Source organism: Epinephelus fuscoguttatus, linkage group LG4, assembly GCF_011397635.1.
Source record: "Epinephelus fuscoguttatus linkage group LG4, E.fuscoguttatus.final_Chr_v1".
NCBI classification, from domain to species: Eukaryota; Metazoa; Chordata; class Actinopteri; order Perciformes; family Serranidae; genus Epinephelus; species Epinephelus fuscoguttatus.
In genome coordinates, this window is record NC_064755.1 from 4,250,833 (window position 1) to 4,265,879 (window position 15,047).

A 15,047-nucleotide genomic window follows, 5' to 3' on the forward strand; every position below is an offset into this window, starting at 1 on the left:
TTAAAGCAACATGTCAACTATTACTCAAAAGACTATGCTACATTTGTGTATATCAATACACAGACATGTCTTTGTATTTGTGGTTTTTTTTATTTCAATAATTAGTAGTGAAATAAAAAAATCTTGATGCCTCGTGTCGGATGACGTCACACCACGTCCGCCTGCCCTTTCTATCCGTGCGCGAGCTCGACAGTCCAAAGTATAAAGTAGCACGAGCGCCTTAACAGGGGGAAAAAAAGTATAGTCGACAGAGGGGGACACACAGAGAAGCGCACATAGACGCATGCAGACGCACATCTAGCTGTCCAACGGAACATTGGCCCATGTGTGTTTATGCACACACAGAAAAGTGGACAATTTTACAACTTAATCAAGGAGTAGCTATCTGAAAATGGAGCGGGAGTTATGGATTTAACGCGGAGAGGACTTGAAATGGGCGGTCTGCTGGTGGTGGTGTTGCTGCTGTGGAGTTGCTTGCTGTCGGCGGTTGACGGTACGTTGACTTTTTGTTCACAACATGGATCCTTAGGGAACAAGGGCTGAGGAGCCACCGGGAGGAGAAATGATAAGAACACAGTAGTTACCACGCTGCACTCCTGTTGTATCTGTGTGCTTCATTTTCCTCTAATGGTCCTCGCAGTGGGACCAACTACAACGCTAGCTGTGATTCCTTCTCTGAAAGTTGAGGTTTTTATGTCCCAAGGGGAGCATATAATAACACAGTAGTTGCAATGAAACTCTCGGAACTTTGCATTGTTGTGTGCAACTCACTGGAGGATAAAGCCGGTGTGACTGAACAGTCCCTCATGCTTTGTACAGCCGGTGTAGTTGATGAGTTTATGTGTCGGAGTAGAAATGAAGTTTGAAGCCAGCCTGGGCTATTTTTCTCGGCCTCGGCAGCTCCAGCCATTCCTGCTCGGTGTCGGGTGTCACGCAGACTTTCTGCTTTGATAGTGATAAAGAAGCCGGAATGTCTAACTTAATAGAAAGATAAATACTGTTGTACACGTTTAAGACTTTTTCCTTTTGGGTCAGTCTCTTTATACAGCTTTACTTGCTCCATTGGCTGATTTGCGGTCTTACTATTTAATGTGAAAGTGGCCAGTCAGAGGCGGAGCTTAGCTTTCTCTCATATGGATGCAAAGCATTACATCAGGTCTTAAAGGCTAGCTGCATCTTAAAACTAAAATTACATATTTTATGCTCTATAATAGCTAATGTCCAACCCAACCAGACTACTTCTCTAACTCCCTGTTCGATCACTCAGTGGTTCAGTAAAAGATGCAGGTACTAACTTCAAATCCAGAGCTGATGGTGATGATCGTAACATTTCCATTAAAACATAATCTTTGCTTTGCCTGTCAGCACCCAAAAACTATAAAGGTACACGTCACCCTTGAGTTTACCCATCATAGGCTGAAATACCGTTTAGTGAAGGTTATACAGTGTTTCTCTGAACAAGTTAAACATCACTGCAAAGAGTTCCAAAGGTCAGAACTCAAATAGGACTGAAGTTTCACTGTGTATGGGTTAAATTCTGAAGTGACCTCAGGTTGATTTAAGGGTAGAAATGACATTACATAAAATTTCCAACATGCAGCAAACCCCCCTGTAAATTATGTCCCCACGGGAAAACTTTGTCAACATCTGTCTTATCCAATAAGTTAAAGTTTTCAGTCTCTTTATCTCACTTTAGCCATTTTTTTTTTAGCAATTTAATTTGTATTTGTCATTTTAATCATTTACATAATCAAATTGATACTTGGCACTGTGAGACGACAAGATGTTGCCACACAAAAATATCACAGTACGATGCTGTATCAGTTTTTTCCCCCCATCCCTAAAATCTACCAGCCACTCAGTAGACTACCATTGTTTTTTTGGCTGGTGAGTGAAGCAAATCTAGCAGCTACATGCATATTTTACTAGCATTTGGGTGGTGGCTGGTGCTGATTTCTAACTCTGATCATATAGCAGTGAACAAACAAACATAATGTATCACATAACAAATGTAAGCTTCACATCGACCAATCTCGGTCATACTCTGTTCACAGAAGCAACACAGGCACAAGAACTCAAGTATGTTTAGCAAGACACTTGGGAAACTCTGGAGGGTAGAGACAGGAACATGCACTTATACACAATCACAATCACATCTGTATATATGGCTGTAATTACATGTGGACAGAATTGGTCAAACTCAGCAGCTGCAGTATTGCTGGTGCCCACCTAATGTTGAAAACATCAGTACTTATTTGGAGTTTGGCCATTATACTTCCCATCAAATATCCACTCTTCAATCTTTCCCTCCATTGTTGGACAGTTGATGGCTTTACATTTCTCCACAATACTGTGATCATCTTCTTTGCGATCATCAGCAACACCCCAAACAAATATATGTTTTTTGGTGTCGTCTGGAGTCTCTCCCAGTATAAAGAATGCTGGCTCTAGAGGTAAGCCTGCCCCATGATTTGCTTAATCTTCGCCTGAATGTCTCTGCAATATTTATCTAATGTGGGGCAATCCCAAAAAATGTGGGTATGGTTGCCAGGTTTTTCATATTGTCTCCAGCATAAATCAGATGTGCTGCTGTATCTCGCTAACATAAGAGGAGTCTTAAATACTCTCATTTAGGTTTTCCATTCAGACTCCCTTCAGGAAGGGCTACTTGTTAGCTTGTGATCCTCCTGGCACGCCTTTTCCCACATTTAATCTGTAATAGTAATATTAGGCTAATTTCCCATTTCATTTTTATAGTGTTTCCTGTATTCTCTTGAAGTCCTCTGGATAAATAGGCTTTAAGAGTGTTTTTTATCGCTCTCTCCATGGTCAGCAGGTAGATCCTTTCAAAATTAAAATGTAGTTTACATATTTGCCCCCAATCTCTGTATGTCGATTAGTAGTGTCATATTTGATGAAATCTAAAGGAATCCATCCCAGACAAGCCAAATTCTTTCTGTAGATGTTCACATGATTCTAAATGCTGCCTGCAGAAAAGCTGATTCACGATAATTAGCCCTTTATCTGCCCATTTTCTGAAGCCATTATCTATTTTACAAGGTATGATTTCAGGAATAGTTGCTATCTTTAACACTCTGTATGTGGAATCTGAAAGCCATACTTGAATAAAAGTACAGATATCTTACCAGAAAAAAAAAAGATTTATGTAGAAGTCACCTATTAGAATATTACTCGAATAAAAGTCCTAAAGTATCTGATATTTATTGTACTTAAGTATCAAAAGTAATTTATTATATTAAATATAATTAAGTGTTTAAAGTAAAAGTGCAAGTAAATGCTGCTAATAAAAAAAACAATTATGAAGTTTATTTCTTCTTTACATGTACCCCTTTGTAAAAATGGAGGGTACATTACACTTGAAGAAAAACAAGGTCTTTTCACAACTTAAAGCATTTAAAGAATAAAATCCAGTTTTTCCTTTCCTCCCACTTTTTCATTTGTCTGTCCATCCCTTCCTCCCTCCTTCCTTCCTTCCTTCCTCCCTTCCTTCCCATATCTTACAGTAAGTAAAATTTTTAGGGGAATTCTTTGGAGTAAAAGTATATATTTTGTTTTGGAAATTTTGTAGATTAAAAGTGAAGGTTGGCAGAAATGTAAAAAACTCAAGTAAAGTACAGATACTCCAAAAACTACGCAAGCACTCTAACAAAGTATAATTACTTTGAAACATTACACCACTGAAAACATGTGGGTAAAAGGACAAAGGGAACATAGTCCCTGTTTCTATGAAGTGAGGTGCTGTAAGTGCTCAAACACATATCAAGACCTTTTCATGACTTTTACACGTTATCAATACACACATCACTTCCTGGTGTGTAAAAACGTAGGAACACTCATGCCTGGATGATTGGTTCACATTTTAAAATAAAATATTAGACAAGTCAGTTGTCTTTGTGCTAACATTTACTAACAGGTGGGGAATCTCAACATTTTATGTTTTTGTCTTTTATTGATTCTCTGACAGAAAGAACAGTGCAATTCAACAAGTAAACAAAAAACTTACAAGATGTCTGTAGTGAAACACCCCAGTGCCTTCCACCATCACGTCCCCATCCATACATCAACAGTCAACTCTTTCCAGCCTCTTCCTGTCTTCAGAACGCTACATCACTGAAGAACTTTAAGTCAAGTCAGTTTTATATATATAGCCCAATATCACAAATCACAAGTTTGCCTCAGGCAACTTTACAGTTTGTGTAGCATACAACACCCACTGTCCTCAGACCCTCACCTCAGATAAGGGGAAAAAAACCTTCAACAGGAAAAAAAAATGGAGTAAGCCTCAGGAAGAGCAACAGAGGAGGGATCCCTCTCCCTGGATGGACAGTCATGTAATGGATGTCGTGTGTACAGAATAGACCAACTAGTGAAATTACAGTATAGAGTCTGGTTAACAAAATTATAGATAGACTGTAAACACATATGAAGAGTGATTCTGGGAGGATGTCAAGCAACTACTATGTGTCTCTGAACACACATGCAGACATTACTCATATCGCCACAGCAACAGGCAGCTAAGCATTACAGCTCATTTTGCTCACAAGGCTCACGACTATTTCTATGTTTATTGACAGTAAAATACACCAGTGAACGCATTAGTCTGACTAAACTGTGCAAAGGAAACTGGCCTTCCGCTGGGAGCCATAGGACTGAATACTGATGTGGTTGAAGTGATTGGCTCTTGCTGGTCCCGAAAGAAGAAGAAGAATGATGTTTGGCACTGAGGTGAACACTTGCAGCCACACTTCACACCCACTGGCCAAAACCACCAAAGTACTGTCAGTACACTGCAAGGCAAACATCACAGTTGTGTGTGTGTATGCATGCGTGTGTGAGACTACCAGATCACTCAGTAAAATGATGTTTTTTTTCACAAATGACACTCACTCTACACAACAGTGTCTAATCTTTCAAACACTGTTTTTGTGTGACACTAGTGTTTAGAGGTTGTTTCAGTTGAGACTTCTGTCCATAGTCAAACACCTAAGCAACAGGAAAACAGCTGAGTCTCTTCTACATCGTCTGTTCAGTTGGCAAACAACAAAACTGCAGCACAGCCAACATGCGAGGATTGGGACAGACAGAAAGCCCCCCAACAATTATGTTGTAATTGTACAGATTAGTGACTACAGCTGTGTATTGGGCTACATTGCCATTTAACATTGTTGATCACAGAGAAAGTTAGAGATGACAGACCTTAGCTTCATTGCCATACACTTACCAAATGACAGCTTTACTCTGATCATCTTTCAGTCTCTGGTGATAAAAAATAAGACTTAAGTATCAAACTTGACTTTAAGGTTTGGTATCAGACCTTAATACTTACAAAAAAGACTACAAAATTTGGCTGCTTTATGGCATACGTCATATCCCCCTCCTCTCTTTAGAGTAGCGTAGCCGAACGAAGGTGAACGAAGTAAGACGTGGTTGTCATGACTGAAGCGACAAATAAAAGGAAGAAGGTGAAGGTGTTGTCCGAGGAGACAAAGAAAAGAAAACGGGAGAGCGATAAAACAAGAGCTCGAACAAGGATTATTATTGGCCTGGGTTTCACATGCTGACGAGAGCTGAAAGAGGAGTAGGGATGCCTGACCGATGGTGACCTGACGCTGTTACTGCTGTTACCCTCTACTTAGGAGACTCACTGTCTGCAGGTCGGCTGCCTCAGGTACATTTTAAGATAAAGGGCTCTAGTTTCCCGGTGCAGCGCAGGGTGGCGCAGGGTGGCGAATCCCGCGCAGAGCTAGTTTCGAGCAGCGCAACCCGAGGCGCGCTCAGTTTGGTAGTTTGGCAGACCGAGGTGCGCTGAGATGGGTGTGGCGGTGCAGCAGGGGGAGGTGCCGACAGATCCAGCTTGGCGTAGTGACAGTTTCATGCCAAAAGGCTTCGCCAAAGGTGCGCTAAAAGCTCGCCAGCTGAAACCAGGTCTACTGTCAGCACAGGGGGAGCGCAGCCAGTGTAAGCCGAAGTTTGGCTGACTGGCGGACAGTGCGCACACGTCACCAAAACCTCACAGGCAGGTTTCCAGAATATCAGGCACATTAACGATGCAATAAATACCCCAAAAAACACTATTCAATGCAACTGTCTGCAATCAGCACATAAATGTATCTCTATATCGACTGTCCCGTCACATCTGGTGTCAGATCAAAGGGGATTGGCACCGTTTGGCACGTTTGGCACGCGTAATGGAAACCCAACCTGATTTGATTAACACAGCTGCTCTCAGCCAACCGCAAACAGCCACAGCATCAGATAGGGAGTATATATTTAGCATCTGTCATCTTAGAAAAGTCAAAAGAAAAGAAACAGAGTGAGACTGCGAGAGAGAAAGAGAGAGCGCGCGCGCGCACGAGAGAAACGCAACATTGATTTACAATTGTGGTGACCTCCTCCCAGGCTACGTTTGCATCATCAGCCCGTGGAGGTCTGCTCGCAGTTCCGTATATTTGGACATTGCGAGCTTGGACCTCCTGGACCAAAACATCAGTTGCCTCCTGGGAGAAGTTTGGCCGTTTGACGCTGCTGCTCTCTTCTGCCATGATGAATGGAGTAAACTCTCATTACGCCTTTGCGCGGCACATGTAATGGCGAGGAGAGGGCCTCATTTGATTGGTGTGATGTGTGTAAAACCCACTCCACGCCTTCTCTCCTCCCTCTTTCCGACTTGAGCAGGTAGGAGGGACGGAGGCGGGAAAGAGGAGTAGCTGTGCGAGGCGCACGGTGTGCCAAACTTGCAGAATCCACCTGGCCACACCCAGTTGGCGAAGCGCAGGTGCGCTGCGCTTCCGCCTCGCCCGGTCTGCGAAACTAGAGCCCAAAGTGTTTAGTCTACATACAGATAGCTTTCATTTTAGTTTGTCTTTAACAATTTGCTGTTAGCACTGCGAGCGCGATGTGCTTGTGTCAACTGCGATTGTAAATCATAATAGTGGTGAATAAGAGACTGTGGACAGAGCGGGTTGAAATATGGCTGTCTACATGCTGATCACATGTATTGATAAAGTATTGGCTGGTAGAAGTTTTATCACACTTACAGTAACAAGCATAGCTGTCGTCAACTAGAGTAATCTTGAAGTTATATTCCCTTCATCTGCACTGCGGCCTCTCTGCTGTTGTCTGATTTCACTCTGTTGAGTTTGTGGATGTGTGTGCGCACGTGCTGTGAGGAGGAGGTCAGCCCTGACATACAGAGAGCAACTCATTTCTGAGTTTCGAAAATGAATCAACAAATAAAGCAATCGGCCTAATCATGTATGTACAAAATGCTATAAGGCTACTTTACCTGTTCTGAAGACATGATGATCGTGCATTACACGGCCAGCTTCAGGAAGTTCACCGGTATTGTTGGCTTGTCAACAAATGCACGCGCAGAAAGATTTTTGCGGCATTTGTAACAGACGATACTGTTTTTCGTCTGTATGGGGACCCCGTGAGGTTAAAAGCACAATCCTCCATTGTGTTGCTTTAAATGTGTAACAGAAGAAGAAGCCGGTAAAAACATGGTGAAATCTACATCCAGGGTGGTGCATTTTTGGACAAACGAAATGTACAGTGCTGTTAAGTTGTCCACCATGGTTCCAGTTTGCTGTTAGCTAACCATAGCTAACTTGTTTGTTTGATTGTTTGGTCTGTGACGTAATAAGTCAACTCAAAAAAGGTCCAATACTAACAAGCTGAAAAGGGCCATTATTACCACCTATTGTTGCGGAGCCGGACATACTTCTGTCAATAAATCACAAAAAAAGCTGTTTGGCATTGGCAGAGAAGATTTGGCAAATGTTTCATGGGCTCAAACCCACATACTCAGCTTTGCTGCTTATCCCACAGATGCATGTTCCTTACATATGTGGCACCATTTAAAAGGGAAATAAACAGGCTTTCCAACGGTATAAGATTTATTGCCAAGAAGCACTGTTACAACAAACAAAGACCTAAAGACAAATTTCCTTACTTTTTGTGCCTAGTTTATGTTGAATGAAGACATCAGAGGTGGAGTCCTGCACGGGTCCATTTTTGAAAACTCACACCCGCCACCCATTGCTTTTCGTAGGAAAACATAGGAAAACTTTGTGAGACTAGCCTGAAAACAATACATTTTTATTTTCAGTATTTAAAACAGTAACCCACAGGTTCTTAAACTTAACTGCCTCATTGCAGCGGACAGCAGAAATACACAAGGCACGGGCGCAGAGCGTACACAGAGTCCGTCTTTGTAATGTGTGATGTTGCCAGCTTCACTGTGTGTGTATTGACTTTTGCCAAGTGATAATGCAGTCGGTTATGCAGGGTTTGGATGCGTATGTAATGACTGGTACTGAATTAATTAACTGGGTCGTTTTAACAACAGGATGCATTGTTTTCACAGGCTTTTTTTTTTTTTGTGAAATTTAAAAACACATAAAGTTGCTCTGCTGCATTGCATTGCCTCTGTTGCAGTGAAGTGATCATTTTAATCATTAAACAGATTGTACTAATTTTTACACAGTTCTGTTTTACACACCTTGAGATGGATATGCATTTGATCATACACTTGACTGAAATAATTTTCGTTGCAATTAATTCCTGCAGTCTTCTGTTTTCAGGGATTCAATTTTTCTTTGTAGATTGTGCTTTCTATGATTGTATTCTTCCAGAAGTGTAGTCTTTTCCTCCTCTGACCAATATCGTTAGCTTATCTTCTTTTCGTCTGACATTTTTTCACTATCTAACTGTAAGCCCACTTTGTGAGACAAAAGCAGGCATCGCAAGTGTGAGTCCAAGTAAACAAACGGTCTCCATGGAAACTTGTACCACTGTAAAATCTCTTTCAAGGCAGTAAATTAGTTAATATTTTTCCTTAACTAAGGAAACCTTTTAAGGAGTTCTGTGTAACTGGGATAAGTCCCTCAGCTAAGGAGAAATTATGCCTTAAGTGTCTTACTGAAGGAAAAAACCGAAGGTATTTTGTGCAACCAGTCCCAGTTTCTGTCCAGAATTCTCATTCAGTTAAATGTCTAAACACAAGCAGCCATACGGACCTGTTTTGGTCAGTACTAAAAAAGGTGTTGGGGTTTGATTGCCAGATCTACTGACTTGTGAATAGAAAAATTAATCTTTTTGTTTGGAGACTAGTCTATTTGGGTGGGCCACCCAAAGAAAAACTCTTTGCCCAGCGAACCTGGATATTTTCTCTTTCCACTGCTGAGGCCAACCAATCGGTGATTTCCACACTGCTCTCTATTAGCCTGCACTATATGGGCCATTGCATTCACTGCATTCAGGCCTCATACACTGAGTCTGTTCTTTTGTTTGGATGGAGGCACACTCGACACACAACACAACGGGGCAAGACCTGACGGAGGTCGACTGAGAACAGAGCAGTTCCTAATACTTTTCTTTACCTCAATGTTTTTTTGAATTTTATATATTCTTTAGGAAATGTAATACTTTTTTTTATGAAATGGAACAATCAGAATGACCTACACACACACACACACACACACACACACACACACACACACAAAAATACTTTTTATTTTTTTGAAACAGCCCTGTTTTCTCAGCTGTTAAAATTTTCAACCACTTATAGAATGTTGCATATATTATATATAGTCTAAAACTGGCACACTTGTGATTGAGTGAGAAAATATCTGTTTGGTCACCGTCAAGTATTGAGGTTTGATACAGAGGCCTGCAGATAGCCAGTGAAGGAGATGCACAAGAATATGAGTTTGTAAGCTCCTGGCAGCAGGAAAAGGAATAAGAGTTAGGGGCTGTAGGGGGGAAATCGGAGGGGCTGAAGGTCAGGAGAAGAGATTTGGTAACTGTGCTTAGGAGAAACGTAAGGAAGAGATTGATGTCTTTTCCTGTTTGTGTTGCTCTGGTGTGAAACTCAAAGACGTTCTCTGCTGTTTGGATTTCAGACAAACCTGATGGAGGGAGAAAAGAGAGAGAAGAAAAAGACAGGAATGAGAGAAAATTTGCTTTAAGAAGAGAGGGGAGGAGAAAAGAGGAGAGGTGGGGAGGAGACAGGCGGGACAAAGGGATGAGGGAAGGAGCAGAGAAGGAGAAATGGGACAGAGGGAGCAGAGGTGGAGAGAGGGGGGAAGTCTGTGGCAGTCTACCTTGATTTCTCTAGGGTCCCCTCACACACACACACACACACACACACACACACACACACACACACAGGCTGCGTAAATATGCTCCCTGCGCTCGTCACACACATATTTCTTGTCCCAACTGGGGAGGTGTGAAGAAAATCTCTTCCTTCCTTGCAACCCCTTTACACACACACACACACACACACACACACACACACACACACACACACACACAGGGTTCTGATAAGATGGGCTCTGATAAGATGTAAAGCGAGGGAGCCTGTAAGCTTTCTCTAAGCAGAACAAAGCAGGAGAACTGAGAAGTTGTGTGTGTATGTGTGTGTGTGTGTGTGTGTGTGTGTGTGTGTGCGCGTGCATGCGTGTGCACAAAAAGGGGTGCAGCAGTGCATTGCCTACGCTTTAGAAACTTCTTTTTGGACCCTTCTTTCTTTTCAAGCTGCCACCTCAGAACGACCTCCTCCCCCCAAACACACACTCACACACACACACACACACACACACACACACACACCGAGGGTGCGTCTCCCCCCTCCGACTTTGATTGTTAATTCCATTGACAAACTCAAATGTAGTTTTTTGGTCTGTTCTTTTGTGTTGTGTTGCACGCATGCACACACACACACACACACACACACACACACACACACACGCATCTATTCATCCATACAATGCCAGGTGCAGTGATGTCATTTGCTTTCACACATTTAAATTTTATCTCAAAATCAGTATCTGTAGCATTTCATAGTATGAAATGTTGGTTAGTTCAATTATAATATTGAATTTAGGGTTTTTCTTGCATAGACAATTAAGATGCGGCGGTGTCTGTCAAACTCTGTCATAATAGCAAACACTATTTTCTTCAAACATGCACGGTTCCATTTTTGAAAAGCCGCACCCGCCCATACCCATAAAGCTCAGTACCAGAACCAACCTATAATCGTCATTATGTCTAAGTCAAAGCTGCACCTGCTCGCACCCATTAATAAAAGTCCCATGTCCTGACCCACACCCTTGATTTAACACACACAGGCACAAACATTCTGCACTGCCAGGTCAGAAAACATTTTAGCATTCCCCTCCACCACCATAAAACCCCAAATGGATCCATCACAACAAATGTGTGAGGGGATTACTTGGCCTCTGCGCCAGTGATAGCTGTGGCCGGAGGCATTATGTTTTTGGGTTACGTTTATATGTCCATCTGTTCATCCTTTTTTCAAGAATGCCTTGAGGAAATGTCTTCAAATTTGGCAGAAATAGACTCAAGGATGAACTTATTAGATTTTGGTGGTCAAAAGTCACCATGACTTTGCATTGATCTCATTCTTGAGAACGTGATATCTAACAGAACATTGCGAGGAGACTTCTGGCAAAAACATTTACTTGGACTCACTAAAAACTGATTAGATTTTGGTGGTAATAGGCTAAAGGTCTTGGTCACTGTAACCTTCTCTCTTATTCTCATGAATGCGATATTTCAGGAACACTTCAAGGGAATTTCTTCAAATTTGGCACAAACGTCCACTTAAATTGAAGAAAAAACTGATTAGAATTTGATGGTCAAAGGTAGACTTGCACCGATTTATTGGCAGTGCTTGGAATCGGGACGGTTTTCATGTGATTGGCCGATTTAAAACACCGGTCAAATTTCTGCTGTGCCGCATGATTGACATCGTATAACATCAGCAGCACACGCACATGTGCAACTCACGGCTTGGGCGATGTGAGGAAGTGAAACATGGGCGGCTTCTCACCTTAATCATTCACGCACACACATTAAAAGAGAGAAGGAGAAAGTTGTTAATTGTCCGTGTTAAACTGAACTGCGGAGCTCTCACTGCTGCACTGTGCTGCTTGAAACTGACGAGGCACATGTCCACGTGCCGAAGATGCGTGGGTCCGTGTCCTGAAGACCTGTGTGAATTTTCCACAGGAGATATTTAACTTTTTTGTCTATTAAAGAAATTACCCAAAAATGCTATACACCAAGAACTATTATTATATTTATCTGTGCTTTTATTTATGTATGCCTTTTTTACTTATTTTAATACTGTATCTGAAGTTATATTTGAGCAAAAAGGAATTTTTTTCTTAACCTGTGTCACTGTTTTTGTTTGTTTGTTTGAGATGATTATTCAAAAGCTGGTTGTATCTTATCTAAAATGGTCTATTAAAGCAAAGATAGAAAATATTGCAATATCTTGTGTCTTGTAAAGTGGTTTGGCTGGAATCGGCCAAAATTGGAATCGGCTGTCCAAACACTCTGCAAATCGAAATCGGTATTGGCCCAAAAAATTGTTATCGGTGCAAGTCTAGTCAAAGGTCAAGGTCAGTGTGATCTCACAAAACATGTTTTTGGCCATAACTGAAGAATTTGTTTGATAATTATGACAAAACTTATGACACAAATCTCAAATAGGATGAAATACCAAAGTGCTGACATTGTATATGCAAAAAGTCAAAGGTAACTTCTTCGTGACAACATAATGTTCTGCATAAAACACTATTCTGGCCATTACTCAACTTCATATCTCAAGAACAGAAGAGGAAACATTTGATCAAATAGTGAAATGGTGACACCAATCATGGGTGTGCTCCATGAAACTAATTGCTAATTGCTTAGATCATTTGTGCTGTCGGGGGGAAAATATATGTGAAGCATCCGTGTTTTCACAGACGTGGATGTAAACTGTAAGAGAAACTTGACTGGTGTGCAGAGGCAAACCACTGTGGGGCAGTAATTCTACTTCTAAATTATTCTGTACATGGTTCACGAATGTGAGATCCACCTCCATGTAAATAATACTTTGATTCTGCCCACTCAAGCTGTTTTATAAGATATTCAGTGTATCAGCATCTGTGGTCATGTTCTCAGTCTCACACAAAGCTTAAAGGGATAGTTTGACATTTTGGCAAATTCGCCTTTTGCCGTAATCCCTATAGTCATATGAGTAGGTACATTACCTTTAATTGTCAGTGTGTGCTGTTCTGAGATCGGTGGGGCAGAGCTGCCCACTGAAATGGAGGTGAATGGTACAGGTCCCTCTCTCCCTCAAAACTAATCAAATACACCATCAAATGACTCCAAAACGCTCTAGTGGAAAACACATGGCTTGTGCATTCCCCACGCTATAAAATAATAATGTATAATAAGTAACATTACAACACATGAAGCAAAGGGTACATTCCAGTAGGGCTGTCAAAATTGCTCAAAAATGACGTTCAAATATTCCTTATAAAAATAACTCATAGGTTCGAACCATTTGAATATTTTTTTTCCCGCGTTATGTCCACAAGAGGGCAAACTAATACAAGGAAACATACTTGTATATGAAACATAACTACCTGTAGGTATTTTTATTTCAACATAAACGTCTTTGAAAACATTTACATACCTGCACATTAAAACACATAAAACAGTTATCTATAACATTACGTTATAAACGACTGCGGACCTCTCGCTCACCCCCGTCTGATGCCAACGCCCACTTGCAAAGAGGACAGCTGCGGTGGTGTTTTTTTTCTCTCTCCACAATCGAATATCTATTTTCACATTCGAAGGTCCATTTTTTTTTCAAATTCGAATTTAAATTCGAATTTAGAATATTCGTTGACAGCCCTACATTCCAGACGTACAGTACTTGCTGGGCGGAGTGATTTCAAACAGCGTATGTTTAGTGCAGTTACTCCCGTCATCAAAACAATGAGTTTGTTGAGAAGAAGCCAGAATATACAGAGGAAGAGTTACAGGTTTTGGAAGAAGAGAGAGCAAGAAGAGAGGCTGAAGCTGCCGAGCAACCAGGGGCTGAGGGGAAACCCAGAGCCGGTGGTGTAAATGTGGGGCTTACTAGCCACTTTATTAGGTACACCTGTGCAATATAAATATAGAGTATGCCTCAAAATAATCACCGGAACACGGGGAGAACATGCTAACTCCACACTCATAAATCACCACAACTCCTGAAGGAACAATAACATAAAATGTTCCCTAGCAGTCTGTTTATTCCCAGCAATGAGAAGTAATGCCAGTCACTTCACTATATGCTCTGGGCAAGCACTTATCCATGACATAACCACAACAACATTTGCATTTTAGCCTTATTTACCATGCTTGGGTTGTAGGCTAATGTTACTCAACATGGAGGTAACGTTACAGCAGAGAGATTGCAGAGCAAAATACACAACGATCACTTACCACGTCTGCTCGTTTAGTGATGCCGACAGATGGTATGATAATATCTTTCAAGAAAAGCGTTTGAACCATTCCTGAGCTTCTGCGCTCCATCCTTTCACTGTAGTCTTCCAGTAAAAAATGGCAGGAGCACACAAACATTTTCCGGACCGTTTCCATAGGCGTGCTGGGGTCGATGTCCAGCACAAATAACGTTAGCCATTGTTTCATCCTGTCTGTATTACTGGTTGGAACTATGTGAAACTTCACTTTGCTCCATGTCTTCGGCTTGTTACTGCAACCTTTTACAATGCATGTGTAAACCATGATTTACAAAAACACTTGTAGACTTTCCTCAAACCTTCTGCTGCGTCCAGCTGATGATACCGCAAATGGCTACAAGCAATAACAACGGCACTGTCTCAGCTGCACACTGTGTCACTCCGCCCAGTGGTTTACTCAAGAAAATAGTTCTGAGTATTTGCTTCATGTGTCGTAATGTTACTTAATTATACATTATTATTTCATAGCGTGGGGAATGCACAAGCCATGTGTTTTCCACTAGAGCGTTTTGGAGTCATTTGATGGTGTATTTGATTAGTTTTGAGGGAGAGAGGGACCTGTACCATTCACCTCCATTTCAGTGGGCAGCTCTGCCCCACCAATCTCAGAACAGCATGTACTGACAATTAAAGGTAATGTACCTACTCATATGACTATAGGGATTATGGCAATAGGCGAATTTGCCA

General features: G+C 41.5%; 1 protein-coding gene across 2 annotated transcripts in view; it reads left to right on the forward strand.

The window, feature by feature from the left end:
• Nucleotides 1–215: 215 nt before the first annotated feature.
• Nucleotides 216–15,047, forward strand: part of lrp5 (low density lipoprotein receptor-related protein 5) — a 112,478-nt gene continuing 97,646 nt past the window's right edge. For both annotated transcript variants that reach the window (XM_049574395.1, XM_049574396.1), the window contains exon 1: nucleotides 216–493. In XM_049574395.1, coding sequence (XP_049430352.1) covers nucleotides 406–493 — 88 coding nt within the window. In that variant the 5' untranslated portion in view covers nucleotides 216–405. The remainder of the gene's footprint in view (nucleotides 494–15,047) is intronic.